The sequence below is a fragment of the Aquila chrysaetos genome, chromosome 4 (assembly GCF_900496995.4).
Source record: "Aquila chrysaetos chrysaetos chromosome 4, bAquChr1.4, whole genome shotgun sequence".
Lineage (NCBI taxonomy): Eukaryota > Metazoa > Chordata > Aves > Accipitriformes > Accipitridae > Aquila > Aquila chrysaetos.
The window spans coordinates 53,971,929-53,999,113 of NC_044007.1; the positions used below are offsets into that span (position 1 = coordinate 53,971,929).

At 38.2% G+C, this 27,185-nt stretch overlaps 2 protein-coding genes across 11 annotated transcripts in view; one reads left to right on the top strand and one right to left on the bottom strand.

Annotated features, from left to right (window-relative positions):
* METTL4 (methyltransferase like 4) overlaps positions 1-2,998 on the bottom strand; it is a 25,317-nt gene extending 22,319 nt beyond the window's left edge. For 2 of the 7 annotated variants that reach the window (XM_041122973.1, XM_041122974.1), the window contains exons 1-2: positions 1,682-2,998; positions 847-909 (exon numbers count right to left, since the gene is read on the bottom strand). In XM_041122973.1, the coding sequence (XP_040978907.1) occupies positions 847-909; positions 1,682-2,110 (492 nt within the window). In that variant the 5' untranslated portion in view covers positions 2,111-2,998. The remainder of the gene's footprint in view (positions 1-846; positions 910-1,681) is intronic. The other 5 variants (XM_030011340.2, XM_030011338.2, XM_030011341.2 and 2 more) reach the window with 5 other exon arrangements.
* On the top strand, positions 2,969-19,399 carry NDC80 (NDC80 kinetochore complex component). Of its 4 annotated transcripts, none has more exons than XM_030011335.1 (17): positions 2,969-3,125; positions 4,388-4,493; positions 4,954-5,040; positions 5,808-5,931; positions 6,058-6,230; positions 8,641-8,743; positions 9,605-9,694; positions 10,958-11,051; positions 12,198-12,304; positions 13,162-13,306; positions 13,589-13,794; positions 15,013-15,165; positions 15,440-15,529; positions 16,367-16,459; positions 17,967-18,097; positions 18,630-18,732; positions 19,100-19,399. In XM_030011335.1, exons 2-17 carry the CDS (start codon positions 4,393-4,395, stop codon positions 19,220-19,222), a joined length of 1,923 nt encoding a protein of 640 aa, XP_029867195.1. In that variant the 5' UTR covers positions 2,969-3,125; positions 4,388-4,392; the 3' UTR covers positions 19,223-19,399. The 4 variants fall into 4 exon arrangements, with proteins under 4 accessions (XP_029867195.1, XP_029867194.1, XP_029867193.1 ...); XM_030011334.1 differs by having other exon boundaries at positions 3,060-3,131; XM_030011333.2 differs by lacking the exon at positions 2,969-3,125 and adding an exon at positions 3,171-3,538 and having other exon boundaries at positions 4,388-4,525.
* The last annotated feature ends 7,786 nt before the right edge of the window (positions 19,400-27,185 follow it).

Genomic DNA, 27,185 nt, shown 5'->3' on the forward strand with positions numbered 1-27,185 from the left:
CCTATTCACAATAATTACAGGACCTCTACCCTGTATCATAGCAAACGGCACGTTTACTACAAAATTGTTGCCACGTAGAAGAAAAATTTAGTCATTTAAACATAGTCCAAGAGGAACAGAATTAAACAAAAAGCCAAATATGACTAGCACCTTTGTCAGAGGAAAGAAAGCAAGCGTAGGTCCTAGTTCAGGTTCATATCACTATTTAGGAAAGCAGTAAGAATACATCAAACATGATCCACAGATTACATTTCTAGGATCTACTAAAATGCTTCAGTGTAATTCAGTTGTAACTTCACCAGTACATCACTGATGCGAGCCTAAATAGAGACTTGAATTCTAATTCATTCATGATGCTTTAGTACAACAAAGTAAAATGTTAGAGTGAAAAATTCTCTCGCATTAGCAGAACAAGACATCTTGGAGCGCATTTGGTCAGAGGAGCTTTGAGTAACTTCAGCACAGCGTCCTGATATACTAAAGATGAGCTGATCTTCAGAATAGGTTACACTGTTTACTTCAAATGAGTCACTTCCTGTTCAACTAATACTCAACTCATCACTATATAATGCTCAGTTACCCATAGCAATAAAAGATATTTTGTGAATGCAGCTTCCAGCTCTTCAAAATGTCTCACCTACAGTTTCATGTTCAGTTTGTTTCATATGTATCTACACAGAAGACATTCTCTGTGTGCACTTATTCATTTAAGGAATGGAGAGAGTACCTTCCCATTAGTGGAAAAAGCTACAAGAACAGAACTTGTTTGCAATTATGTCTTGCACTCCATACATGCCCAAAGTCAGGTTTCATGTACTTGCAAAACATACTTTTGTTCAGACTTACCTTTGAATGGTATTCTAAAGCATCCAGTTCACCTTGGTTGAACACACATTTCCTTTTACGTTTCTGCAGAATGAGCAAGCAATGAAAAAAAAAAAATCCACATTACTCCATGATGAAAGGAATAAAATAACCACACATACCTGAAGTACAGATTAACTTTTAAAAGCAGAAGAAACTTTCCATCTTTTTCCATCACAAGTGTAAGACCAATTAGCAAAAAGGTGATCTCCAAATACCTAGGCTGCTGTAGGCATTCTCAAGGTACATAGGCTTAAAGCTGTGTTATGTTACTCATGGCACTGGGATCTGAAGGTAGCTAGTGCATGCCACAGTTCACGTTCATGCCTCCTCTGCGCCCATACTAGAAAGTATTTGTTCAGCTGCCAAGTGCAGTTTACCAATAACAGGAGAAAATTAACTATGTCTTCATGATTACATTTGTTAGTTTAGACCTGCAACTCTTTATATTTTTTGGTCCATAAGGAACAGTACTGAACAATCTACAGATTGAAAGTAAATTCATACTGTCCTCCCCTCCTTGTTAATCTGCACAATCTTGACTACCACAGTTTCAGCTCAAGTGCCTGATGACAACCAATATCAGAAGATTTTGTGAGCAAGCCACTGCTTTAGAGTCATAGGATGCACATTACTGACATAAGGGACACAAGAATATCCTCATGAGCGCTTACGTTATCTGTGCATCTTGAAATCTATTGTGGACAAGTTCCTGCTCTCCTACATAACCTCAGGAAACTGAAATGTGCAAGACAATATTAGTGGCGTATTATTTACCAGGGGATTACTGTAGTTTACTGTATTATGAAGAACATACCTTCCTAGCACTGGCAACAGAATCTCTGATGCCACTCTTGGTTCCTTCTCGGTGCTCCTCTCTGTTGCTGCTGGCCTTTATTTCTGTGAGACTCACCTCAGTGCATCCCTGCCACTGCTGTTCCTCAGGAGCTGCAGCTATATGGGGCTTAGAAACGTCAAAGAACTCCTCCCGAAACATGTATCTCATTTTTGCTGTTCTACTTTCTGTTTCTATCACATCTCCAGGGCCAGGAATAGGACCATCTCTTGATGAGGAGGTGGCAGCAAAGGTAGAAGTAGCATGACAATCTCCAGTAGATATGACAGAAGTATCGAGGGTGACACCACCAGGGTATGCAAAGGAGTCACAGATCTCATAGCCACACTGGTTGATGAAAGAGAGATGATCCACGAGCCACCCCGCTGTCAGCCGATGTACCACAGACATCACAGCTCCCCTTTTCAGGAAGAAAAATCAACTCCCTGAGACCGTACCTAGTAATCATACGCACTTCCTGGAGCAAACTCCTCCTGTGGGAATTTTTTTAAGAGTTCACTTTTCAGAACTATCACTGTTTAATAAAGTAGCACCTATCTTCTGACCGACATGTCCATGCGCACACAGGACACACTGCAGAAACTTCAGACTTCAGCCGGTTTCCCCATCATGACTTCTGTTTCATACCTATTTCACTTTTCTCTAGTAAGCAAGTCTTAAATAAGTTTCTATCATTTTATACAGTATAGATTTACTCTAAGATAACTCTTTCAACAAGTTAGAAAAGAGCACTATGGCACAGCAATTACACGAACCAAGACTAGGTATGTCTGACAGCACTCGGGAGCAGGGGCACAAGCACAGGGCCAGCCGCGGCACCAGCGCAGCAGAGACCAGGCCCCAGTGCCCCTGCCCGCAGGCACACAGGGACTGGGAGCCCGGGTTTTTCCCCAGAACCGCCCCCCGCCGCCACATCCCACCGCCGCTCGGCGGGAAGAGCGGCCTGACGGCGCAGCACCCTCCGCACCGCCGCGGCGGAGAGAAGAGGGGAGGAGAGGGCTGCTGAAGCCTGTGCACGGTGCACGGTGCTCGGCGCGGAGGGAGGGAGGGGGCTGCCCTCCGGCCTGTCCCTCGCTGTGGGCGGAGAAAAGCCCCGCGGCTTGCCACGGCACGGCAGTACCTCACACATTTACCTCCGCTGCTCCGTCCCCCATCAGCGCCGCCACCTTGTTGTACAGCCACGACCTTTTCTCCTAAGAACTTCCAGGGGAATCAGGCGGTTTGTGGGGGATGGGGGAGGGGCCAGGCAAGCGGAAGCAACGACACGACGCGCCCTGCCGCGTCCCTTCATGCCTTATCCCGCTTCTTCGTCGCTCTGCTGTGACGTCGACCGCTGCGGCGCTGCGGCGCGCTGCGTGACGTCTCGGCGGGCGGATTTGAAATTGAGAGGAAGGCGTCGGCACCGGTAACGGTAACGGCAGCGGCTGGGCTGGTGGGAAGGGTCTCTCCGCGGCGCAGGCCTTCCTCGCAGAGGGGGGCGGTCGTCCGCGAGGCAGGCCGCGCACCGGGGGAAAGCCACGGCCGTGAGGGTGTCGGGCTCTGTGGCGGTGGGGAGCGTCGGGCGGTTGGTGTGGGCGCGCTGGCGCTACCGGCTTCCCTGTCTGCCTTTGGTGCCGCCTAAACGCGCAGTTAATGAAAGCGGGTGTAGTTGTGCCCAGTTCTGCAGCACTCTACCTTTCTTCTGCTGGCGTGTTCACTCTAGCAAACTTTGCTCTTAAACTGGTCGCTTGGCATGTTTATGAAAACAATTTACGCTCTCTGCGGTGGATCCCTGGTATAGTGATGGAAGAATGCAGCTTCTTCCCCAGAGAAAATGAGGTCATGCATAAACTGCCCTACAAAGTGGGCCTAACCTAAATTCCTGTCATGGTTTGCGAGAAGTGGAACTAGAAGTGTGATTGTGAAACGCAGTTTATATTGATGATGTGTTTTGGTAATGTTTGTAATGAAGGTTTTTTGATTAGTTATAATTTAGTCATTTGAGCCCATCCCACAAATAAAATAGATCCTCTGTAGAAGGCAAAAGTTGGCATTTTTTTGCAGAGTTAATTCTATTTACCTCAAAATCCCACTTAATACCACTGTGGGGACAGTTCAATATTTCCAGTTTCATTTGTATTTTGTGTGTGTGTAGTCTGAAGATAGCCATAATATTATCTCAGAATAAGCTTCCCAGTTATTGTGCTATGATATTGTGACATCATTTGCTAAATTAATAAGCAGGCTCAGAACTAATGGCTAAGGAATAAATGGATGGCTGAAGTGCTAGAAACAGTAGTCACATTCGTGTCACCTTTCTCCCAGCTGATTGGACTGAAAAACTTGTTAAGCTGTTTTGCTTTTGGAACCTGTAGGTTAGAAATGACCAGATATAAATAAAGGCAAAATAGTAGGTTTTGAACAAGCACTGGCACTTTCATCAATAACATAATTAATTTGAAAGGCTGTGGGCTGTGGCTGCTGCTTTGTAGTTCTGGAGTCTGACATGCTTTTTTTTTTTGAGAACCAAGTATTTCGTATTTCTGAAAACTGTCACACTGGTTGGTCCAAAGTACAGATCTACTTGCTTATTCTGACCCTTTAAAAAGTCATTGTGATGTTTAAAAAAAGCAAATATTCTTAGATCCTGGATTTTCCAATACTGACAGATTGTGATTTACGATTTAGTCACAATGAGACGAAGCTCAAGTACTGCCGGAACCAGTGGTCGGCAATCTATGATGGCACTGAGAGTGCAGGACAACAACAAGATGGGTCTTCAAACACCTCAGATGTAAGTGTTGCTGATCATCTTGCTAAGAACAGGTATATACAACTAACTCTGAAGAGATTTACTGTAGTGTGTTTAAGTGTTTAAGTAGCAACTCTAAAAAAAAATGGGAGCAGCGAGAAGAAAACTCCTTGCAGCCACGGATGTGTGCACAAGCGCTCCCGTTCTGCAAAAAACTTTCTTTAATCTCTTTGTATACTCATGACATTTCAAATTGTAACACTTTCTTACATATTTCTTAGGAGGTTGCTGGGTGCATGTGTGTATAAAATGTATATTATAAATTTTCTTGCAGAAGTAGTTTTGATAATGGACAAATAATGCATTAAAATCAGTTAGCAGCATCTTAGAAAAGTTATGCTGAAGATTCTTAGGCTTTTATGCATGTGTTTATAGTTTTCTCACGTGAGCAAAAGATGAAATGGTAGAAATAGTCACTTGAATCCTTCTCCCTATCCCTCAGGAAGGACAGAGGTACATTTGGGAAGCTAAGCATGAGCAAACCTACACCTGGAACTTCGGAAAGAAAAGTCAGCTTTTTTGGGAAGAGGTATTGATAGCTTTAGATCTCTGTACTGTAAATTAAAACAACAGTCCCACATCACTTTGTAATTTTTCTCTCTTGGCAGATTTTCATTACAGGGAATAATGGATCTGAGACCAGCAGACCTTCACGTCTGCCTTCCTCCACTCTTTGATCACTAAACAATAATTCTGTGGAGTAGGAATTGCTTTGAGAGCTGTTCTTCCTCTTGGGAATGATATGCACTGCAGACCTTAAGAGCTCCTCAATATATTTGCCTATTTAAGGAAGAACGATACCTCCAGTACACTCTGCCTTAGTTTCTTCTTCTCTCTAAGATGCAAACCTTCCAAAATTCTTTAATCTTTCAGCTCAGTTCATGGCTTTCTGTGTTCTGATGTCTTGCCGCTATCTTCTTTCATAGGACCCCACTGTTGCAGGGATCTATTCCTTTTAAATATTCCTTAAATGTTTCACCCATTATTTTCAATCACCTACACCATTTTGTTTCTTCATCTTTGGGATATTTTTCTGCTCTATAAAACTCTTATTTCTTTCAATAAACTGAAGAAAATATTCATCTAGGATGCAATAGTCCCTTTGTTGTATGTGTGCATTGTGGCTTCCAGGTTGATGTTTTTCCAATCAGCCTAAATTAAGAGAAACCTTCAGGCATCCCTTTGCATAACAAATGCAAAACAAACATAAAAATAGCAATTGTAGTGACTTAAACATTAAGAGATTTCTTCTTTATATGTGTTGTCACAAGAACTCTGTTTGTTTTCTATTCTTAGAACTAGTGGGGCTGGAGGTTCACGCAACAGTCAATATGGTGTGTTCGGTACAGAAAAGATCAAGGATCCCAGGCCACTTCATGACAAGGCATTCATCCAACAATGTATCAAGCAGCTTTGTGAGGTAACTTATTAACTTATTCTAAATGTACATTATTAGGCATAAAAGATACTAATGAAAATATTTTTTTTCATGGTTTCAACTTTAGATTTTATTTAGTAACTAATATCCCATGTTTCTTTTTCTCAGTTTCTTGTTGAGAATGGTTATGCCCACAATGTTTCCATGAAATCGCTACAGTCTCCATCTGTTAAGGACTTTTTAAAAATCTTCACTTTTATCTATGGATTTCTCTGTCCTTCTTATGAACTGCCTGACTCAAAATTTGAAGAGGAAATTCCCAGAGTTTTTAAAGAGCTTGGGTAAGATCATTATTGTTAGTCTGTTGTGCTAAATAGATATGATACAGCTAGAAATTTAAAAGCTAAGAATTCTGCATGATAGTTGGGGAGAATGGATAGGCTTCTTTATTCAGATGAGACTCTGAAACTACAATGTTGTGATTATTTTGTTTCACTTCTGTTGAGCTCTAAGTTTACTCTCTGATTCTCAGACTCTACTATACATTTTATATTTGAACTTGCAGAACTATAGGCTCTTGGAAGCTTGCTTTGTAATGTAAAATCTAATTAATGATGTTTATTTGTATTAAACTTTGAAAGACTGACACAAATTTTTTTTACAGACTTTTCTGGTTCATTCTGTTAAAATCCAAGAACTAAAACAATTTCAGAATGTTGGATCCAGTTCATATAGTTAGAAATAATTTTTCCTGTAATTTCTCTAATTCTGCTTTCAAAGCAGGGGGTGGAAATAATAAAAATGACCACTGAGATGAAAAAAAACCCAGTAAGTAGCTGGGTGTTTTATTTCTAATCCTGTGCAATAAGTGTTTGGAATCATTAATGCACGAACACTTTCCAAGAAAAAAAATTCTCTGCCTGTTGATAATGGTGAATTTTCAGTCTCATTAAAAAATAAAGTGAAGTGTATTTTACGTCTGTATATTCGAGCCCATGATGGTGCCAAAGCACCAGGGCTCCTTAGATGTAGGTATAAATCTGTTCTGTTCACTTCTCAGTATTTTAATAAAACTTTGTTTTGACCTATAACATTTGAAACTGCTGACCAAGCTGAAATGTTGAAAAGGAAGTTGCTCTCAAGAGCCTTTATTCTGCTGCAATCAGAGTGTACTCTTGGATAAAAAGACTTATTTTGAGAACTCACTTTAAGTTGTCTTTTGAGAGCTAGAAAATGGACCTAAATAATTCATTTTAAAAAATTCTCAGGCTGAATGGCTCACGAGTGTGTATTTAGAACTGTCAGTTTATCAGTAGCTTCTTGTCCTATGTTCTTAAAATAACTTTGGGCAGCTGTCAGTCTAAAGATGGAATAAAATCGTACTTCTGTGTTCCTTGATCTGTAGAAGGTTTTGAGAGAATGCCTGTAATTAGCAGTATAGCCTTTGTGTGTTTGTAGGTAATATTAATACTTTGATATGCAGCTTTTCTGAAATTCTTTTCTGTAATTGCATGACATTAAGCTGATTGCCAGCTGCTTTTCTGTTTTCAGAGTGCATTTGACCCAAGAAGCAAGAATCTTGCCCTCTAAGAACAGCACTCCTGTGTATCAGTTTGTTTTTATGTGTAAGGAAATCCTTCACGATTAAACACCCAGTTTGGAAGTCTAAATGTCATCCATTGGACTATTACTCCCTCCTTGCGTTTGTTGCCTTTCCTTTGAGGTCTTTGTCTCATCATGAATCACCTCGTGCTCCCAGGGCACCCACTCCTTTTTCCGTAGTACTGCAGCGCCCATTGCTCCTCCCATAGTAGCTTCAGAAGGAGAGACACAGGTCTGGCCGCTACCAAGACCAAGGCAACATACTAAGCTGAATAGGAAGGGGCTAAGGAGTATATGAAGGAATAGTTTACACTTTCTTTGTATGAGGCCTTCATTGTTCCTGATGTTTGGATATGCAAAAAAAAGTCCATTTCTTCAATCATTTCTTCAATAGCTAGCTGGTCGAGGGAGGTGATTGTCCCACTCTACACCGCACTGGTGCAGCCACACCTCGAGTACTGTGTGCAGTTTTGGGCACCTCAATATAAGAAGGACATCAGACTATTACAGTGTGTCCAGAGGAGGGCAACCAAGATGGTGAAAGGCCTTGAGGGTGAGACTTATGAGGAGTGGCTGAGGTCACTTGGTTTGTTCAGCTTGAAGAAGGCTGAGGGGTGACCTCATCACAGTCTACAACTTCCTCAAGGGGGGCAGTGGAGTGGGGAGGTGCTGATCTCTCTGTGGTGACCAGTGATAGGACTCGAGGAAATGGAATGAAGCTGCATCGGGGAAGTTCAGATTGGAGATTAGGAAAAGGCTCTTCACTGAGAGGGTGATTGGTCACCGGAACAGGCTCCCCAGGGAAGTGGTCACGCCACCAAGCCTGTCAGAGTTCAAGGAGTGTCTGGACGACGCTCTTAGTCCTATGGCTTAGTTTTAGTTAGTCCTGTGAGGAGCAGGGAGGTGGACTTGATGGTCCTTATGGATCCCTTCCAACTTGAGATGTTCTGTGAATCGCAAAATGAGAAACCCATGATAATTGAATAAAATAGCGCTGTAAGAACTCAGCTTACCTCCCTTTGATGTACTGTATAAAGTACAATTGAGTTTGTTCTTCCTTCTGTACCTTGACCTACATGTAAAAATGTGCTGTTTAGTTTTCATCACTGTTTGCCACAGCTATTAAAAATATTTTCTTTTACCTTGTAGGTACCCCTTTCCTTTGTCAAAAAGCTCCATGTACACAGTGGGAGCACCACATACGTGGCCTCAGATCGTGACAGCTTTGGTTTGGTTAATTGATTGTGTCAAGGTAGCATTTGTCTTCTTTAAGCCAAACATTTCCAGTTTTCAGGCTGGAATGTTAGTTTCCATACAGATCTCTTAAATGCTTTCTAAAAATCTCTTTGTTTGACATTGATGTAAACAAAATGGTATGTGTTCTTACCTGCCATCTGGGATCTAGCCCTTAACCTTACTTTTAGTAACTTTTAAACTGAGTTTTTAATGTTATATTATGATGATATTTTTTTTTTTTAAACTCTGTTCACTGGATAAATTTGTGTATGAGAAAGGCGGGGAAAATGACAACTTACACATATGTAAAAATGTGAAAAGTTTATGGGCATAATCATGTATCTTCAGTGTAGATCTTCTTGTGACACCTGCCATCTTCTCTTAAATTTGAAGTCTAAGGATGGAATTTTCAATAGCAATTATTCAAGTGTCCTGTGATTGTTGTATGGGGGCAGGGAGGGGGGGGGAGGATGTTTGGGTGGGGGTTTTTTCTTTCTTTTTTAATAGTGGTAACTCTCTGTTGCTGCCAGCTCAGGTCTGAGCAAAATTTGGAATCCGTGACAGAAGTTCACCACTGCTGAATTGGGCACACATGAAAATCCCATCCTTTATTGCTGAAAAGACGTGTTTAGCTTAGCAAGGCAATTTGGCAGTGTTGAATGTCCAGTTAATACCTCTTCATCAGTGCTTTTAGTTAACTAAGCACAGGCTCCTTACCCTGATGTGATTGGTCCCATTCTGAAGCAGCACTATTACGCCCTGCTTGCTGAAATCCTAATCCGATGTTACTCTGCTTCTTATCATGAATGTGAAACTAATATGAAAACTAATGGGGATATTCGCACTTACTCTTTGTATGTACACTTGTGCCTTTCAGTTGTATGGTGCTATGAGGGAAAATGCACCATCGTTTGATGATGGACAGAGCTGGGGAGGAGAGACAGATGATGGAATTGTACATAATAAGGTACCATAAAAAGTAAATTATTATCAGAATTGTTCAAGTGGATTTTGCCATATGCTGTAACAACAGAATTTAAATATATGACAACAATTTTATCTGTGTATATATATTCTGTTCAGTTTTATATTCACAGAGTTCTCTAGGAAGTATAGTAGCATTATATAAAAAGCCTCATCAACTAGTTGCCTGAGCAGGCATCACGGCCAGTCTATTGGTGCAGACTGGGTATTAAATTGAAATGCCTTATTCTCGGAGTTGCTACTGTTTCTGTTCTCCTTTGTGGAGAAAGGGAGTCATGCTGTTTAATTGTCTTAGTAGTGTCTCAGGTGTATTTCTCTTTAGCACTTGAATCTTCCATGTTTAACAGCAGTACAGTGTAAAGACAGTGACCTAATTATAAATGTGTTGGCTTCTGCTGGTATCTACTCAGTTTACCATTTAAAAATTCATTGTAATGTTTAATTTCTGAGCCACAAAATAGGGTGGCAATGTAATTCAGGCACTTAAAAATCCAGCAGGTTGCTTGCTTTCTCATTTATCATAGGTTATTAGTACTATTCAGATTTAACTCAGTGTTAACTCACAGCAGATGTTTGGAAGGGGTTGTATGATGTGCCAGAACATTTAATTAGAAAATTGCAAAAATCAAATTAAATCATAATTTTGGACTAAGGTTACAAACCTGACAGTTGACAAGTAAAAATGCTTTTAAACTAAATGTGTGTTTATACACTGATTCATATGCATATATGTCAAAACAAAATTTACAATACGGGTGTAATTGCTTCTGAAAGATCTGTAATTTAAAGCCTCCAGTAAACTCTTTTTGGGTAACCTTTCTTTAATTCTAGATCAGTTCTCTGACATCTGCACATCTGAAGTATAGTGGTCATATTTACTGAAGAGGTCTGTTAAACAGACCTAATGTTTCCATAAACTAGCCTGAGAGGATCATATGCCTCAAGATAATAAATTCTTAAATACTGTATCTACTATCCTTGTTAGGTATCCCAGAAAAATGTATCAAGTATTTCCAGACCTTTCTTAATGTGAATTCTAGATGCTGCCTTCTGCCTGGATATAATCTCTTGACATTCTATGTTTAAAGGGAGGAAAATAAAAGTTGATTTTTACAGAAGTGCAGTCAAACCAGTGAAAGATATTTTTGGTTTCTGTTTAATTCCATTGGTTGAGTAGATTTAGACTATCTAGATATTTTAAAGCCCTTTGAGTCATTGAAATGAAAACTTTTAAAATTGTTTTCAGCTTTTCATGGACTACTCTGTAAAGTGCTACGAGCTCTTCATGAAAGGGAGAGATACTTTTGAAGAAGTGGATGCAGAAGTGCAGTCAAAATTAAGTAAGTTTTCATGTTTTAATGAAGTATTTAATTGTTACTGGTTTCTCTTCTAGCATGAGTTTTGCTCAGTTTACAGGTGAAAGTGATGTGAGGAACCTGAAAATCCCAAGTACCTCTCGGTTACTTTGACTTAATTATCTTCTTTTTATGCATTGTTACTAGTACTGACAGAGAGGCCATGCTCTGCTGTCATCTGTACCTGTGTAACCCTGTTGTTTTTAATGGCTTTGTGACAGAAAAGCAGTACATAGTTCTTCAGATGCAAATTCCATCTATGAAGATGATTCTTGTTTCTGTCTGACAAAGTTAACAACTAAAAAAAGAAAAGTATTACTGGAGGATGCACATCTGATGAGTAAGAAAGTTCAGCTTCTAAAAGCTCTGAAAACAGTCTGCACAAGTTCCAAACTCTGTTGTGAAGTTCCCACATATGATTCAGCATGCACCTGTGTTTCTCTTCAGGGAAATGGAAAATTATTAATTTTTTTGACACATTAATTTCATTACCTACAGAAATACAAGCAGTATATGAGAACAAAGAGGAAACACAGTTCTCGCTTTCTGTGCCCTTCTATGAAAAGCCAGACTAAGGACACTTCTGTTGCAAGCTTAAACCATCAGTTGGAGGGGAAACATAAGCTACCAGACTGTTACTAGATATTAGTAGGAAAAAGTAATCATGACATTGTTTGGCTAAGTTTGAGGGAAGTAAGGGAAAAGATGTCTCAAGAGGGCAAGGAAGTATGTGGATGAGAAAGGAGTATACAAATCAGACTACTTTGTGAAGCTGGAACAGATGAAACTTATCTAACAACCACTAATCTATAGTGTGGGCTGTATGAGAGTTTGCAAACTCTGACCTCACAGGAGTGATTTTTGAGCTCTTGTGACAGGAGAACTGAAAAACTCATTTCTTTACTTGTTTGTTTTGGGTGTTTTGCTTATTTTCTTTGTGATGGGTTTGTTGGTTGTTTTTTAGGGTGTGGGTTGTTTTTTTTTTCAGTTTAAAATAATTGTCCACATAATGGGTATTTACTGTGCTGAAGCTAAAGCACAGATATTCAGATTAGCTGATGATATTCAGTGAGATTAATTTGTAACTGTCCCCCTTCTTTTTTATTTCTTTTTTTTATTCTCCCCCCACAGAGGATTTATTTAATATAGATGAATTCCAGATAGAAGGTTTAGCAGCTGACAACAAAAGACTTCAGGAAGAGATTGCAAGACTAGAAAAAGAAAAGGAAAGTGAGCCGGTTAGTAAATTGTGTCTACGCTTGTTTATATGGTGGAGTTGAATTTTCTATTATTGATCATTATTGTCATTATCAAACAAAGATACTCATGATACATTACAACAAATGGAAAATCATTTTCAGTGCTCTGAGATTTTAATTAGGCCAGGTTATTACAGACTCTATTCCATTGTAGTACAAGGCATTTACTGTGGAGTCTTCAGTCACTATTTGTTTGATATTGTGCAGATATTTTCAGGTAATGAGATCTTGCATTGGCTGAAATACTAATAAAATACTTGTACCATTTTTTTTTTTTTCTGAACTTCAACATTACCTTTTCCAAAAGGGGTTGGTATGAGAACTTCTTGGGGGATGAGAGCGTGAGATTTGGTGGTAACAACATATTTTAGGGAAATTATTTTGTTTGAAAAGATGGATTCTGCTTTTAATACATCATGAGTTTAAAAATAGTTTAGTGGCTGCACAGCTGGCAAATTGAGACTCCTGCATACTGTGCAAAATGTGCTGCTTGTATTCCCAGCTTTCCTTGCCCTGAGTTTTATCTGACCTTTGTGTATTATTATACTTAAGTTGTGAATTACCTGTAGTAAGAACTTTCTTAACGCAATAACTAATGCAAATCAAAGACTAAATGCTGAAGTACGAGGACTGAGGTACAAACCATCTTATCAGCCTTTTTTTTTATTATTTTAAAGATGCTTAACTTGATTCACTGTCACAGAGATAAAAAATTATTGACGTTCTTTATATTTATACCACTGAAGTTGACCAATTACTCTATTGCCTTGTCTGGAAAGTCAGATCATTATTTTAGACTAATATAATAGTGGTTGTTGTTTCCATCTATTTACTAGGATCGTAGAGTATCACTACGAAACCTGAAATCATCTCTTCAAGCAGATGTCCAGAAATACCAAGCTTATTTGGCTAATCTGGAATCTCATATAGCCATCCTTGATCAAAAAATGGAAGGCGTTAATGAGGAAGTTGAAACAACAGGTAAGAAGGCCTTGGTCACAAATGGGATAGTGAAGCTAGAAATAGGTTGAAAGTAATTGTAATTCTCAGCTTCAGGACAGAGTGAGATACTTAGTGTATGATGATACTACAAATAAACTTTCCAAAATGGATTGCTAATAAAGAGATTTTTTGGCTGATAGCTGTTTGTACGCTAGAGTAATGAAATACAGATTTTATTTCCTCATAAAAATACAGAAAGTTTAGATTTAACTATATAGGCTGGTATTTTACATCCATTTAACAAATGTTTTGTGAACTTAGAAATGGAAGTAGAAGCAATGAAGCAGGAGAATGCCCGGCTCCAGCACATCTTTGATAACCAAAAGTATTCAGTTGCGGACATTGAGAGAATAAATCATGAGAGAAATGAGTTGCAGCAAACCATTAACAAGCTGACTAAGGAAGTGGAAGCAGAAGAACATCAGCTGTGGAATGAGGAGCTAAAATACGCGAGGAATAAAGAGGCGGTATGTGAAAACCCTACTATGCTGAGAGGTGGCTATCAGTTTTCATCATGCAAGCTTAAACTTGGGACTTGGACTATTGCTAACTTCTTCCCTAAATAATCTAACAACAGTATAGATATGTCTTAACAGGCTGAAGTGACAAGAATGGCTTCTGTTTATAATCTCTCTGAAAAATGTTTCTTTTTTCCCTTTTCTGTTTTGAGCATAATGGAAACGTATTTTCATTTTTTTTCTGCATCATAAGGGACATAGCTAGAATATGCACCACTGTCAGCTCACTGTTACAGCATCAAGAGGTTTGATAACATTCGCTTGAAATTGCTTTGACAACACAAGCAATTTTAGGCTAATGTTAAGATTTCATAGCAAGGAAGTAATGCAAAACTAGTGCTTTGAATCAATGTCTCTGCATGCATTTAGGGCCAGATTGGTCCCTTATGTGGACGTTCTAATAGGTTTTAAGGGGAAAATTAAATTCCCTCAAGCAGAATGAAAAGATGTGGTCCTGTAAGTGGTAGGATTTAAAAACTTCTGCTTTGCTAGATGGAGAACTAAAAAAAAAAGTTTTCAAGTATATTTTGCATTTGGCAGGGTTATGCTTTATGAAACACTTGGTATTAACTTAAATTCCTCATACTGTGCAAGTCTGAAGCACATAAAACTGGAAAAAATACTTATGTTGTTTGGTGTTTGCATATAAATGGCACTCACTAATCAGAACATAGAGCATTTAATAAGCTTTGTCTAGAGGTATGCTCATGTTAAACTTTGTTATTAGGATGTGTGGCCATGGGTCATTTCTTGTCAAAACCAATGAGAGAAGGCCTGTCAACATGATGACTGATCATTGGTTTAGTTATTTGGATTATTTCCAAGCATGTCTTTCCTTGCCTATCAACTAATCCTCAAAAAGTTGAGGCAGGAAAAAATATGGCAGATGACTAGGGAAAACCACAGGTGAAACCATTCAGTCTCACCCATGCACACTGAGAAACCTTGCAGAGCAAACTCTGAAAGAATCATAAAACAGTACTTAATCCAAACAATGCAAACTGCTGGACTGTCAATACATACAGCTCTTGCATACTGTGGCATGACATGGCATCATGTTTGTACAGAGCAACTCAGAAACATATTTAAAGTACTGTATGAATACTTTTTGCAAAGCTTTTCACTTGTATTTCTTCTACAATTTTTGCCCTTTTCTCCTCTGAACAGATCGAAATGCAACTGGCAGAGTATCATAAACTGGCTCGAAAGCTGAAATTAATTCCAGTAAGTGCTGAGAATTCCAAAGGCCATGACTTTGAGATTCAATTTAATCCTGAAGCAGGACCAAATTGCCTAGTCAAATACAGAACTCAGATCAAGGTAAGTAGAGTCAACACAATGTTTCTGTTACCACTCACAAAAAGTGTGTTTCTTTGGAAATGTTGGAAAGGTCTCTTTTAACCTCTCCATGAAACTTCATTGGAAAGCTTGTATGATGCATTGCCATAACAACATTATAGTATAGTGAGGAAATTTGGTATTGGAGGGTACAGCAGCCTAAATAAAAACAGGAGAGGGAAAAGATGTACTGAGGTACATCTTAGTTCAAACTAACAAATTGCATCAGCCAGATCTTCTTGCATACATATTACAGGCTCCCCTTATGGAGATCATAAACCAGACTGAGGAAGAAATTAGGAAAGCTACTCAACGGAAAATGACTTTGGAAGATACTTTGGAACAGGTGTGTTCATTAATGAAGATTAGGACTAAGATACCATAATGTTATCTGCTGGTCTTATTTGACTTTTTGCATGGGTTAAGTGTGGTGTGGTGGGTTGGTTTTTGTTTGGGTTGGTTTTGTTGGGGTTTTTTGTTGGGTTGGGGTTTTTTTGTGGGCAGGGCGGAGGGGAGGAAAGCTGTGAGAAGATTGCTTTAATCATGATGGAACCTAAAAGTTTTTGTGAGAATTAGGGTCTCCTTCTGTTGGTTGAAATAATGTGTATTCCCTGTACTGAAGATTATGCAGCTATTTGACCACAAACATCAGAAAGATTTATTTTTAATAAGTTGCCCATTCCAGTCTGTTGTGTGGCTTACCATCACTGACAAGTTGTCATCAGGAAGATTTTTAGCAATACTGGGTTCAGGATGGGTTGGAAGGAAGAGAATTTTATTTCCCCATTCTTCTTCCCCTACCTCAGTTTTTATTGCTGAGCATGACAGTATATGGTATGGAATATCCTTTTGGCCAATTTTGGTCAGCTGTCCTGGCTATGTGCCTTCCCAACCTCTTGCCCACCCCTACCGTACTCATTGAGAGGCCGTGGGAGGGAGAGAAAGCCTTGATGCTGTGCAAGTGCTATTCAGCAATAGCTAAAGCATTGGTGTGTTACCAACACCGTTTTAGCCACTTATCCAAAACAAAGCACCACACAGGCTGCTATGAAGAAAGTTAATGCCACCCCAGCCTGGCCCAGTTTAAATATTTCTGGGCTACCATGTGTTGTTTGTGATGGCATGGATTTATATGTTGGAATTCCTTTTGAATTATATTTTCTTGTTCATGTTTTCATTCTAGGTGAATGTAATGGTAGTGGACAAGAAAAGCAGTGTGAAAATGCTGAAAGAAGAAGCTGAAAAGCTGGATGATCTTTACCATCAGAAACTTAAGGTAGAACTTTTTATAGGTTGATGACAATTTATCCTTAATGATATCCTTATCCTTAATCTTTATATTTATACATAAGTTTTTGGTTTGCATTTTTGTTTGTCTGGACCTCTGCCCTTGCCTCCTTCCATTCCTCTTGCAGGATTCTCTCATTCTCTTCAGAAATATTTGAGTGAGTCAGTTTTCTCTTTCTCATAAGAGAATGTGACATCATACTTTGGCAGATGCTGTAAATCATAAGTTACTACATCCAGTAATAAAAGCAGTGGCAATCATCTGACCTCAGGATGCCTCAAAGCATGTGCTTGAAGGAGACTTTAGAGTTAACAGAATCTGCCTTGTCTTTTCAGTTTGTATATAATAAATACACTTAGAGTTTTTAGTAACCGTGTTTAATCACATTAAAAACTAAGGAAAACGTTATTTGACTAAAAGCACATTAAATATTTTAATGATATAAAACTGTTGCTTGCTTTGTTTTTTCTTCCCTAGTGGGGGAGCAGTCCCTATCCTTTTCCTCACTTCCAGTTTAGCAAGAAAACATAGCCCTCTCAGTTAACAACTAAGTAGCTGCTTCAGTACCTCCCAGCTTCTCTAACAGCATGGCTTTTGTGGAGCTGTGGTGCCCAGGAGAAAAGTGCTTTTTGAACTAAGCTAATGTTTAACATATCTGCTCTTTCAAATCCAAGCTCCTATGCTATAACAACAAAACAGGGTTATTTCATTGCTAATACCTGCTTGGGTGGCTGAAGGCAATTAATTTAGTTTATTGCTTTCAAAAACACCTGAAATTTATCTTTTGATCTATGCTGTTGGATATGCTTTTCTCTTAAGGTGAGCTCATAAAATACACAGTTGCAACTGGATGATTATAAGATGACATAGTAATGTAATTCCTCATGTAATTTTTAAAATGCTATCCATAAGACTTCAGTATTAAAATTATTTTTGAGGGATGATGTTTCATTAATTTACCAGAATTGCATATTTAGTTGATGGCAGAATTTAGTTTGGTTTTGTGCATTTAATTGTATTAAGTATAGTGTTAGCAGTGTCACTCTCCTTGGAGATATGATTATTTACATTTTCTACTCATCTTTCAGACACAAAGGGGAAAAGCAATTTCTTTACTCAAATGTGATTTTATTTTTTTAACCTAGAAACAATTGTTCATGATGTTCCATTTCTAACCTATTTAAAGTATGTAAATAACACTTTTTGGAGGAACTTTCATGGGAAAATAGCTGCAACATAGACCTTGAAATATGGTTAGAGAAATAAAGGGAAGGTTAGGCTGGTTTTGGGTGGAAGACAATACAGAAAATGCCTGCAACTTTAGGTTTGGGGGGTTTGTCCTTGGGTTTTTTTTAGTTCTGAGTTTGGAGTTACTTGTGTGAATTCTGAATTCAAGTATTAGGATGTAATGAGGTAACATATAGGAGAGGAAAAAGTCCTAATTATTCCTGAGTTATGCAATTTTTTTTTTTTTTTTCTTTCTTTATGTTTACAGGAAGCAGAAGAGGAAGAGCAAAAATGTGCAAATGAACTGGAATTGTTAGAGAAGCATAAACAATTACTTGAGAGTGGTGTCAATGAAGGTCTCAGTGAAGCCACAAAAGAATTGCATGATCTTCAACGACAGTAAGGCCCATAACTTCAAGTTGTTTGTGTAGTTTATGTTGGGTTTTATGTGTTTTAAGGATAGACATTTTCTTGAATCCTAACATTAAATTCCTTGTTGAGCGGGTATCCATCTCAGTACGTGAATTTCAAAAACTCACAATTGAAAGATGTTTCTCCTTGACACTTAATATTTTGCTAGAAAGTTTGTCTGCTGCATCAGAACTCCTGTTTTCCATGTAACTTTTTTTCATATATATTTGGTTGTAGTAAGGAAACGAGTTTGTTTCCAAACTTATGTGACAACTGCATTTTGCAGCCTAAAGTCTGAAAGACTATTCTGACTCTAAGGTACTTTGTTTCTTACCAGTTAGCACAATACAGTCCTTTTTCTTCGGAGTATTAATATACAAATCTAACTTGGTTCAAGTTAATATTAATAGAAAAAATTATGGCTAAACATGACGATATATCAGACTTGGTGAAGTGATTGTTTTATATGTCAGGAATTTTGTAATTATGGACGTGAGTTTCTGAGTGTCTTTAATTTTAGATATCAAGTTGTTATGCAAACAACAACAGAAGAGAGCAGGAAAGCTGGTGATAACTTGAATCGTCTTTTAGAAGTGATTGCTACTCATGTAGTATCTATAGAGGTAAGCTAAATCTTGATATTCAGAATTAAATCTTTCTATAGAGACATTTGCAACTGCAGTAAATACATGGAAATTAGAACTTACTCTTTCCAATAAAGTATCAGTTATTTAGGGCTGCTGCACTGAGTCTGTGGATTCTAGTTAAATAAATTTGTTGACAAAACCTTTGGTATAAATAATCAGAATTGATCGTTAAATTTCAGCAGTAACATCCTGTCAGGTTTAATCTGCTTCTGGTAGACATCCTTCAGAGAAGTGTTTAACTGAAATCACTTAACCAGTGCAATGACTGCTTAAAATGCTTTAGCAGAACCAGTACAATAGAGACCATGATAGTTCTAATAAACTTTCTGTAACTCTTTTCTAGAAATATCTTGATGAACAGAATGTGAAAATTGACAGAGACTATGAAGAATTCATGTCTGAAGATCTATTGTCAATCTTGACCAGAATTCTAGACAGTTATAAAAAGAAGGCTGAAAGTCTGTAATTACCAAAATGGTGAAGATGAAAATTTTGTGTTTCTGAAACTCTGATATGGTGCCCTTTAAAAGGATGGGTACTTCCTGTGTTTAGCAGTGAAACTGGTTTTAAGTGTAAGGAAATGTTTATGAACTTCCTTTGTTTTATTGACACAAATACATTAAAGAATTAAACAATATATTTGCATTTTCTTAAAAAAGTCTTTGCTTACACTTCCTTCTTGCAAAATATTATACATGATTACAAACATCTGTGACAAGACAGCTGTAGAACAATTTAATTTCATTGTTTCTTTATAATCAAATCATTTGTGGTCTTGTAGGAATAGAAGACAAGAGTACAGTTAACCTGTTAAAATAACAAGCCAGAGTGGACATAAAGATGGAACTGCAAGTGACAACACAAATGCAGAGGGTACTGACAACTTGAGATACTGCTACTTAAAAATAACTAGGGGGTTTTGTAAACTTGTAACATTGCTAACTGAGAAGAGAGTTATGCTTTCCTTTCTGGAATATAGTTTGTGCATTTTGTAATATACGTTAAGTGTTTAGCGCACAGGCATGACAGTGCATATCCTTTCCCAATCCTTTCTTTTAGTAGCAAGACCAAATGTAAATGTCTTTCAGTCTTCTGCTTGTTCAGTTATCTATGAAACTGCCCAGAGACCCCTCTTACATGAGTAAGGTTTGGTTTGTTTTTTGTTTTTTTTTACAAAAACCTTTTTTAAAAGATCAGTAGTAGTTATACAGTAGTCTTTTAAGTAGTCTAGAGAAAGATAGTCAGTTTGAAAACAAAGTTCTGTCTCTAACTGCTCATAGTCCCAGATGAATCCTCACTGTACTTCTTGAATATGTATACCAGAGATAGCTCTAAGTAGGACAACTTATGAATTCTGGCAATATAGCTAATCAGATTGTTGTAGATTGTCTACAATCTAGAATTGTCTAGAATCTACTAGATTCTACTGTAGAATCTAGCTGTAGATTTGGCTAATGTTGGATACATCAAAATGGTCTAAAATGAGTCTGCATTCTTCTTGTTAGACCAGTAGGACAGATGCTATTTGACTTTTTTTTCTTCCTCAGGAAAGTAGCAGTGAAATTAGTGTTATGGGCGGCTCCAGTCCAAATACATTGAAGAAAATGTAACCCCATGTTTTGAACATGTACTACTTTGTTTGGTGCTATGTGAAAGTAATATCTTCTTACTTACTCTGTATATACCTTTGTGTTTTAAAAAAAAGAAAATCAGCATTTATATCTTGGATAGTTTAGTTTATGATGGTATTTCCTAATAAAGGTATTGAAGTCCTTGAGTGGTTTTGAGAGTTCAGTGATAAATATCACTGATTTAAATACACAATGATAAAAACAACTTCGCGGTCTGTTCAAAAGTTTTTAGCAGCTGATAGCTAAATGAAGTTGCTCCTTATTTCTGTAATTAGACACAATATTGGAATGAAATGCAGATTCCTAGGATATACAATAAAATTTAAGTTGGACTATCTGAATGGAGACTGTAAATAAAAACTGAATTGTCTTTAATTCTAGGCTATTTTTGCAGAGCATATATAAAACTCAATTGTCCTTAACATAGGGTGTGAATCTTCTGACACTGGTATGAGTATTTTGTTTCAGATATTATGATAATGATGGCATTATTTAAGCTTCTAACTTTCTGTTCTTTTGTTGTACTGCAGAAGTTTAATTTGACAGCTACAAAAGTTTTCTGACTGGTGGGTAGTATTTCTGCCGCTTTATGTCGTCCTCTTTCATTTTACCTTTACAAACTCTTTACTTTTTTTTTTTTTTCCTGTAACAGCCTAATCCTTATAAAATCTCAGTTCTTTCTCTTTAGAAGCTTTTTTCTTTTGTGATCTTTCTGATATTTTTATCTAAAGCAATATTCTTCTAATTAAGCAAAACTGAACTATACAGAATAATCATGTTCCTTTAAAATATGTGCTTATTTAGGGGCTATGCTCTCTCTTGGCTGCCTGGTACCTGTTTGTCTCTGCTTCTCTAACTGACTGTTCTTGACTTTATTAGTATCTGCAGGGTGTTTCGCCATGTGGAGTAGTCAGTTGACTCAGTAAATGAAAGCAAAATAAATGTAATTTCTAAGGACTAATACTAACCCAATGGTAATGGGTTAAAGAATCAAGGTCACAACGACCTTCCTTCATGTACTGGCAAATGTAATATTCTGAAATTAAAGTAGTCTGAGTAATAAAAAGTCCATATTTGTAATGCTGGTAACATGTTTTTGTTATTGGGCTGAACTATTGATCTGTGTATCAGTTAAACTGAATTGACTTTAGAACCAGCTCAGGCTTTGACCTAGGTTCTGTAAAATACTATGGGGATTTTTGTCCTAATGTAACATAGATTAACATTGGCCAATGTTTACTAGGTAATATGGCTTCACATTTTAAAATGTAGGTAACTTTTCAATGCTTCTTGAACACGGCTCCTGTGTGATATTTGAAGTTGGGTAGTCAGTTACTTTTTATTTGTATTCTGGAATATGGCTTTTAAATTTAGACAATAAAGACTAGAACATAATTACTGCTCTTAATTTTGGTTTTCTTTTTTTACCAGAATGTAAAGTCTTAATCAGAATGTACCACTGGCACCTGCACATCTCAGTAGTTCAAGTGGTTTGTAAATTTTTTGGCTTTTGTATGTATAGAGTTCCCTCATTTATTGTTAGTGTATCTTTTGTACAGTTTACTTAATATGCCTTAAGTTTATGTACTTTTATACTCAATAAAATTTCTTAAACCTGTTTCTCTGGAATATATTCTTACTGCGAGTATAGAAATGTGACATAAAAATCACAATTAATTTGATTTTCCTGGAGAAACTAGGTAATTATCTTAGCAGCAGATACTAATTCCCTGACTATCCTTGCTGTTAAACATGCATTGTGTAGAGGAAAGACATAGAAGCATGTTTCCTATAAATTGCAAAGGAATAAAAATTGTCTTAACATTTTTAAAAATAAACGGCTTTTTAAAAACTCTAAGGAACAGAGGTCCAAGCTACTTTGACAACTGATTTATGCATGTAGATATCCTTTTGGCGTTAATCTTCCCAACCAGCCTTTGCTCTCTTAAGCACTAAAGGATGATTTCCTTTACATGACCACTCTTCCACCTGATTTTTTTTTTAACCTAGTTATAAAAAAACAAACAAACAAACCAAAAAAAACCACTTGATGCTGTAGAAGCATGGTAGAACTCCGTTTAGCTTTGTTCTCTGCCCCTGGTATATGTTATTCTTCAAATTTTGTTGTCGGAAACTTGCATCACTGTCAAGAACTGGGTAGTTCTTTTTGGAGTACTTGAGTGCATCGTATGAGCCTGGTAAGGCTTTTTTAACTTTGCAGTGTCCCTTCAGCTCATGTGTATGAGGCTACTCAGACCCTCCTCATGGGTTTTGCCAATGTACAGCACTGCATATCTATGCATGTCTTTAGTTCCAAGCTGGATGACAATATGTTGTTCTCTGGTACTGTAAGACTTCTAATATTTTGTGTACTTTGGCCTTTAATGGGAGTTCTCATCCCTGCTCCACCTTTTGCGGTAGAATTGAAAAAAACAATGTATATATTTTAATCTTATTTCTGTAAAGAGTACAGAAGAAGAAAAGGCCAACAGCTGAAGACATTCCCTTTTCAATAAGAAGAGGGGAAACTCCCTGCAGCAATGCTCTATAGCAAAAAGGAAGTCCATGGTCTTTCATGCCAAGTGACTCTATGCAAAGCAATGGCGATTTCGTGGACAAGCGTACTGACTACTCCTTGCCTATGTCTACTCTATAGATTATTTGGTATTAAGTATTCTGAGCACTGCAAAGAATCTGAAGAGCCTAACATATTATCTTTCCACTCTTCTCTGGGGAGCACTCTTTTGTTTTAATGCTGGAAACCTTAATGTCTCCTTTTGAGTCAGTTAACCTTCCTCTTTTGGCAGTAGCATACGGAACAGGGAATTGGCCTGTTTTTTCAACACTTGCTCTATCCCGATTTTTGGCTGTGAGAGTCCTGGCATGATGAAATCATGTGCTGTTGCGGTCTTTTTCCTTGCAAAGGTCTCTACCATATAGGACTATTGTATCTTCAGTAATCTTCATTGGAGTTTTATAGTTTATGTGCTTGTTGAAAGTTTTTTATGGTATCCATTGCTTTTTAAGGAATGGAAGAAGCACAGAAGACTCATACAGCCCTCACTGTCCTCACTGAATGACGGACCATTGATGCCTTAGCCAATGTCATATCTCAGAGAAGTGCACCACCATCTTCACTCCCGTATCAGGAGATTGGCAGAGACTGCTCAGTCAGCCTGAGAAAACTCTTAATTTTGCACGCTTTTTCTGTAGAACTTTATTTGTTTACAGCATTTTTCTAGCAGGTGTCGGTTTGCATCAGTACAACTGCAAGACCTGGCAGAAGAGTATCTGCACGCTGTTTTGCTGTCTGTTTTTCAGATTTGCAGATTAAAAATTTACTAGAGGAATAAAAGGCAATTGTTACTTATTACAGGTCAGGCAATGGTAATGATTGCTGAGCAAAACAACATTCTAGATTATTTATTGCTCACTTGAGACTGTCCATGGTACTGGTCCGAGCATACGGTACTATATAAAGCATTACAGACACCAGGTCTGTTATGCTCTACACGCTTTGTGAACCCCAGTTCATAAGGGTCTACCAGTCCCAGTATTTGGCCGAAGTAGAAAGGATCACGTCTCTGTCTACAGGATGATTGTGTTGTCCCTCCATTCCAGAAGTCCTTATCAACAGCTTCATGATAACAAGGAGTCTTTGTGATGTGTGATCTGTATGGTGTTTAGCACCTCATGTGTGAGATCACTATTTTAATTGGCAGTGTCTTATCTGATCAGCATTTTAGTCTTAAGAACCCTTTGCACAGGACTAAGACTTAAAAGGCACATGAAATTGTCTGTTACTTCCATTTCACCTCCAGTAAAATATTTATCGGTTTGGCAAGACTCCACAGCAGAAGGAAAGACAGGTGGTAACGGAATGCGTATAAATATTTTGAAACAAGCAAGATGTATGGAATTTTGTTTCACTTTTCATACCAGGATTCAGAATAGTGGATGCCTTTTATCAGTAGAAATCACATGGCCCTTCTCACAGCACTGAACACTAGCACAGTCATACGTTACCACTGGTCCACCCAGCTGAAAGTGAAGTCCTTCACTATTCTGCCTAGAAAAGACCATCTGGAGTTACCAGTTCTAATTACCTGGCTGGTTGTAATTAGCAAGGGTCATTACATTACATTTGAAGTGCAGAGAGGACACCAAAGTAATGGGCTCTGCCTGACTAATACAGTATAGTGACTTACTGTCCTCTCCCCCTCCCAGGGGTTTGGCCATCTGTTTTAAGAAAGAAAGTCATAAGGAAAGCTGCAGAGTAGAGTCACACAAGAAAAGAAAGGGAAAACTATAGCCAGAGGCTGCACTGTTCAGGCAAGTGTAGGTTTTTTAAGAGGAAGACAACCAACTTGAAAGATATAAAATTGTAAAGGAATAAACAAGAAATCAGAGCATGGCAAGTCAGCACTGCTGAGGATCTCTTCCAGCAACCAGCAAAGATCAACCTTTTCACCTGACTGATTACTCAGAAGATGTTCCTCAGGTGTTTTATCCTGGGTGCTGAGCACACAGATGCTTAGCCTAGAAGCTCCTTAAATCCTAGCCATCTTCTGAGTGCACTACAACAAAAATTCTGTGATATGTGCTTACAGACAGAATCTCTGCACAGCAAAAGATGCCCACAGTGAGAAAGACAGGGCAACGGTTACCGTGTCACCATCCCAAAACCCGGAGCATGGGACAACGCCGTGCAGAGACATTTAAATGACTAAGCAGCCAAACAGTCTTGCATGGCCTTTTGGCTTGGACTCCATGGGGCCACTGCTAGTGGAGCTGGCGATGAAGGCACTCCTTGATGGCTCAGGAGAAAGCAGCCATTAGTCCAGGGTAAAAGGGAGGAGTGAGAAAACAGTGCCAGAAGCCAAGGTGAGAGGAAGAGTAAAAGGAGGAAGCAGCCTTCCAGAGAAAAAGCAAGTGGTGATGATGCTCAGCTACAGAAAGGCTGGAAGATACTCAAATAAGACCCCGTAGCAGCAGTATCAACTTGAATTGAAAAGCATAATCTCCCACACGCATAGCAGGACCTTTTCTGTGACAATGTATTTATGAAGTTTCCGTATTTCTTAACACATCTTACAGGAGAGAATGATGTATTTGATCCCAGTCTTTATGACTTGTAAGAGTGTGGTTGAAGGGACTTCTTCAGATGTGGTCTTAAATAAAAATAAATCTTTCCAAGCATAACAGCAACAGTGTTCTATTCAAATAATAATGCTTGAGGACATTAATCTAATACTCCAACAACCTTTCCACAAATTAAAAACTGTGTTTTCTCCCAGAGCGTATTTGTCAGAGACATGTCTTCAGGTACCTGTTCAAGAATCAGTCATGTTTCTTTGTCTCACAGAGGAAGAAAGTTTTTAAGGTTTGGTCCATCCTCATTCATTTCCCATGAGAGAGGTGACTCTGGTACTCACAAGATGCAGTGGATTGCTATCAAACTCATTTCATGACCACTGCATTTTTGGCTGCAGTCATTTGTCCCTGGTGGGTGAATGGCAAGAGCTTCTTGCTAGTTCACTTTTCGCAGAGGTTCCTGGTATCGCCACGGTTTCCCTCAAAGAGTTCCATGACAAACCTAGGAGAGCTGCCAGGCTAAATCCTACAACTATCCATCTAGTCTGGTGTCCTCCTTCCAAATATGGCTTTGGAAAGTGGTGCAAAAAACTCTACTATGATCAGGTACAGGATGACTTGTTTTCCAACTTAAACTCTTCCTGGTCAGTACTATTTGGATATTTTATCCTAAGGCCAAAGTATATGATTTGTATGTCTCCCGGCCATAATTTCATTATTTATTTTTTCTAGTTCTTTATCTCCTCTCTATTCATAGAAAGAAAAAATGGTTTAAATCTCACTAAATTATTAATTCTCATTATGTGAAAACATAATGTCACATTTCAATCAAATGACAACATATCTTCCTATCAGTTCTGCATGTTTTTTAATATATCTCCATGTCCCTTCTTCTTGCTTTATAAGATAGACTGGAAGTTCCTGATCATCTTTCCTATTTTTATACTTTTAACTATAGTATTTTCTCAGTTTGGAAATCCCAGCCATCTTAGGCACACTTTCCACAACTAGTTATATCCTATCTGTAGTCATCAGAGCCATTATTTCCATTGGATTTTAAATGAGCATGTCACGTATTTTTGTTAACAAAGTACACAATGAACAGTGAGAACTTAAATGAGTTTTACTCACAAAGCCCAGCTGACAGAGTTAATTTCAACCACAGGAGGGCCAACAAACAGTTCATTGTCCCTCCCGCTCCTCCACCTCCCTGTGTTGCCTTCAATTTTTAAAAATATAGTTTAATCTGCTATCAGCTTAGTCGGATATCTCAGAACCACGGACTGTCTTTACAGTCCTCTTGACTAACCAACTGGATTGCGTTTCACAAATTTTGCCACTTTATTTGCTTGCTCATCTTTTTTCAAGTTACTGAGAAGGAAACGAAAAAAAACCCCAAACACCAGATAGCACTTCAGTAACCCACTTCTCCACATCTACCTTAGCTTGCATGTTATGATGACAATTCACTGTTTATTTCTATTCTTTGCTTTCTGTCTCTCAGACAGTTTTCTGAGTAATGATGCTGTCCTGCACCTCAGTGTTTCAAGTAATGATGCTGTTTTGCTTCACACCTCAGGAGTTCTCACTAAGGTACTTTTTGTAACAGGCCATGTCAAAGGTCTATGGAGTTCTAAAGGCAAGATGCCACAGGCTCCTCTTCTTAGATACAAAACCTTTGTTAAGGAGCAGCAGGGCTTTTTG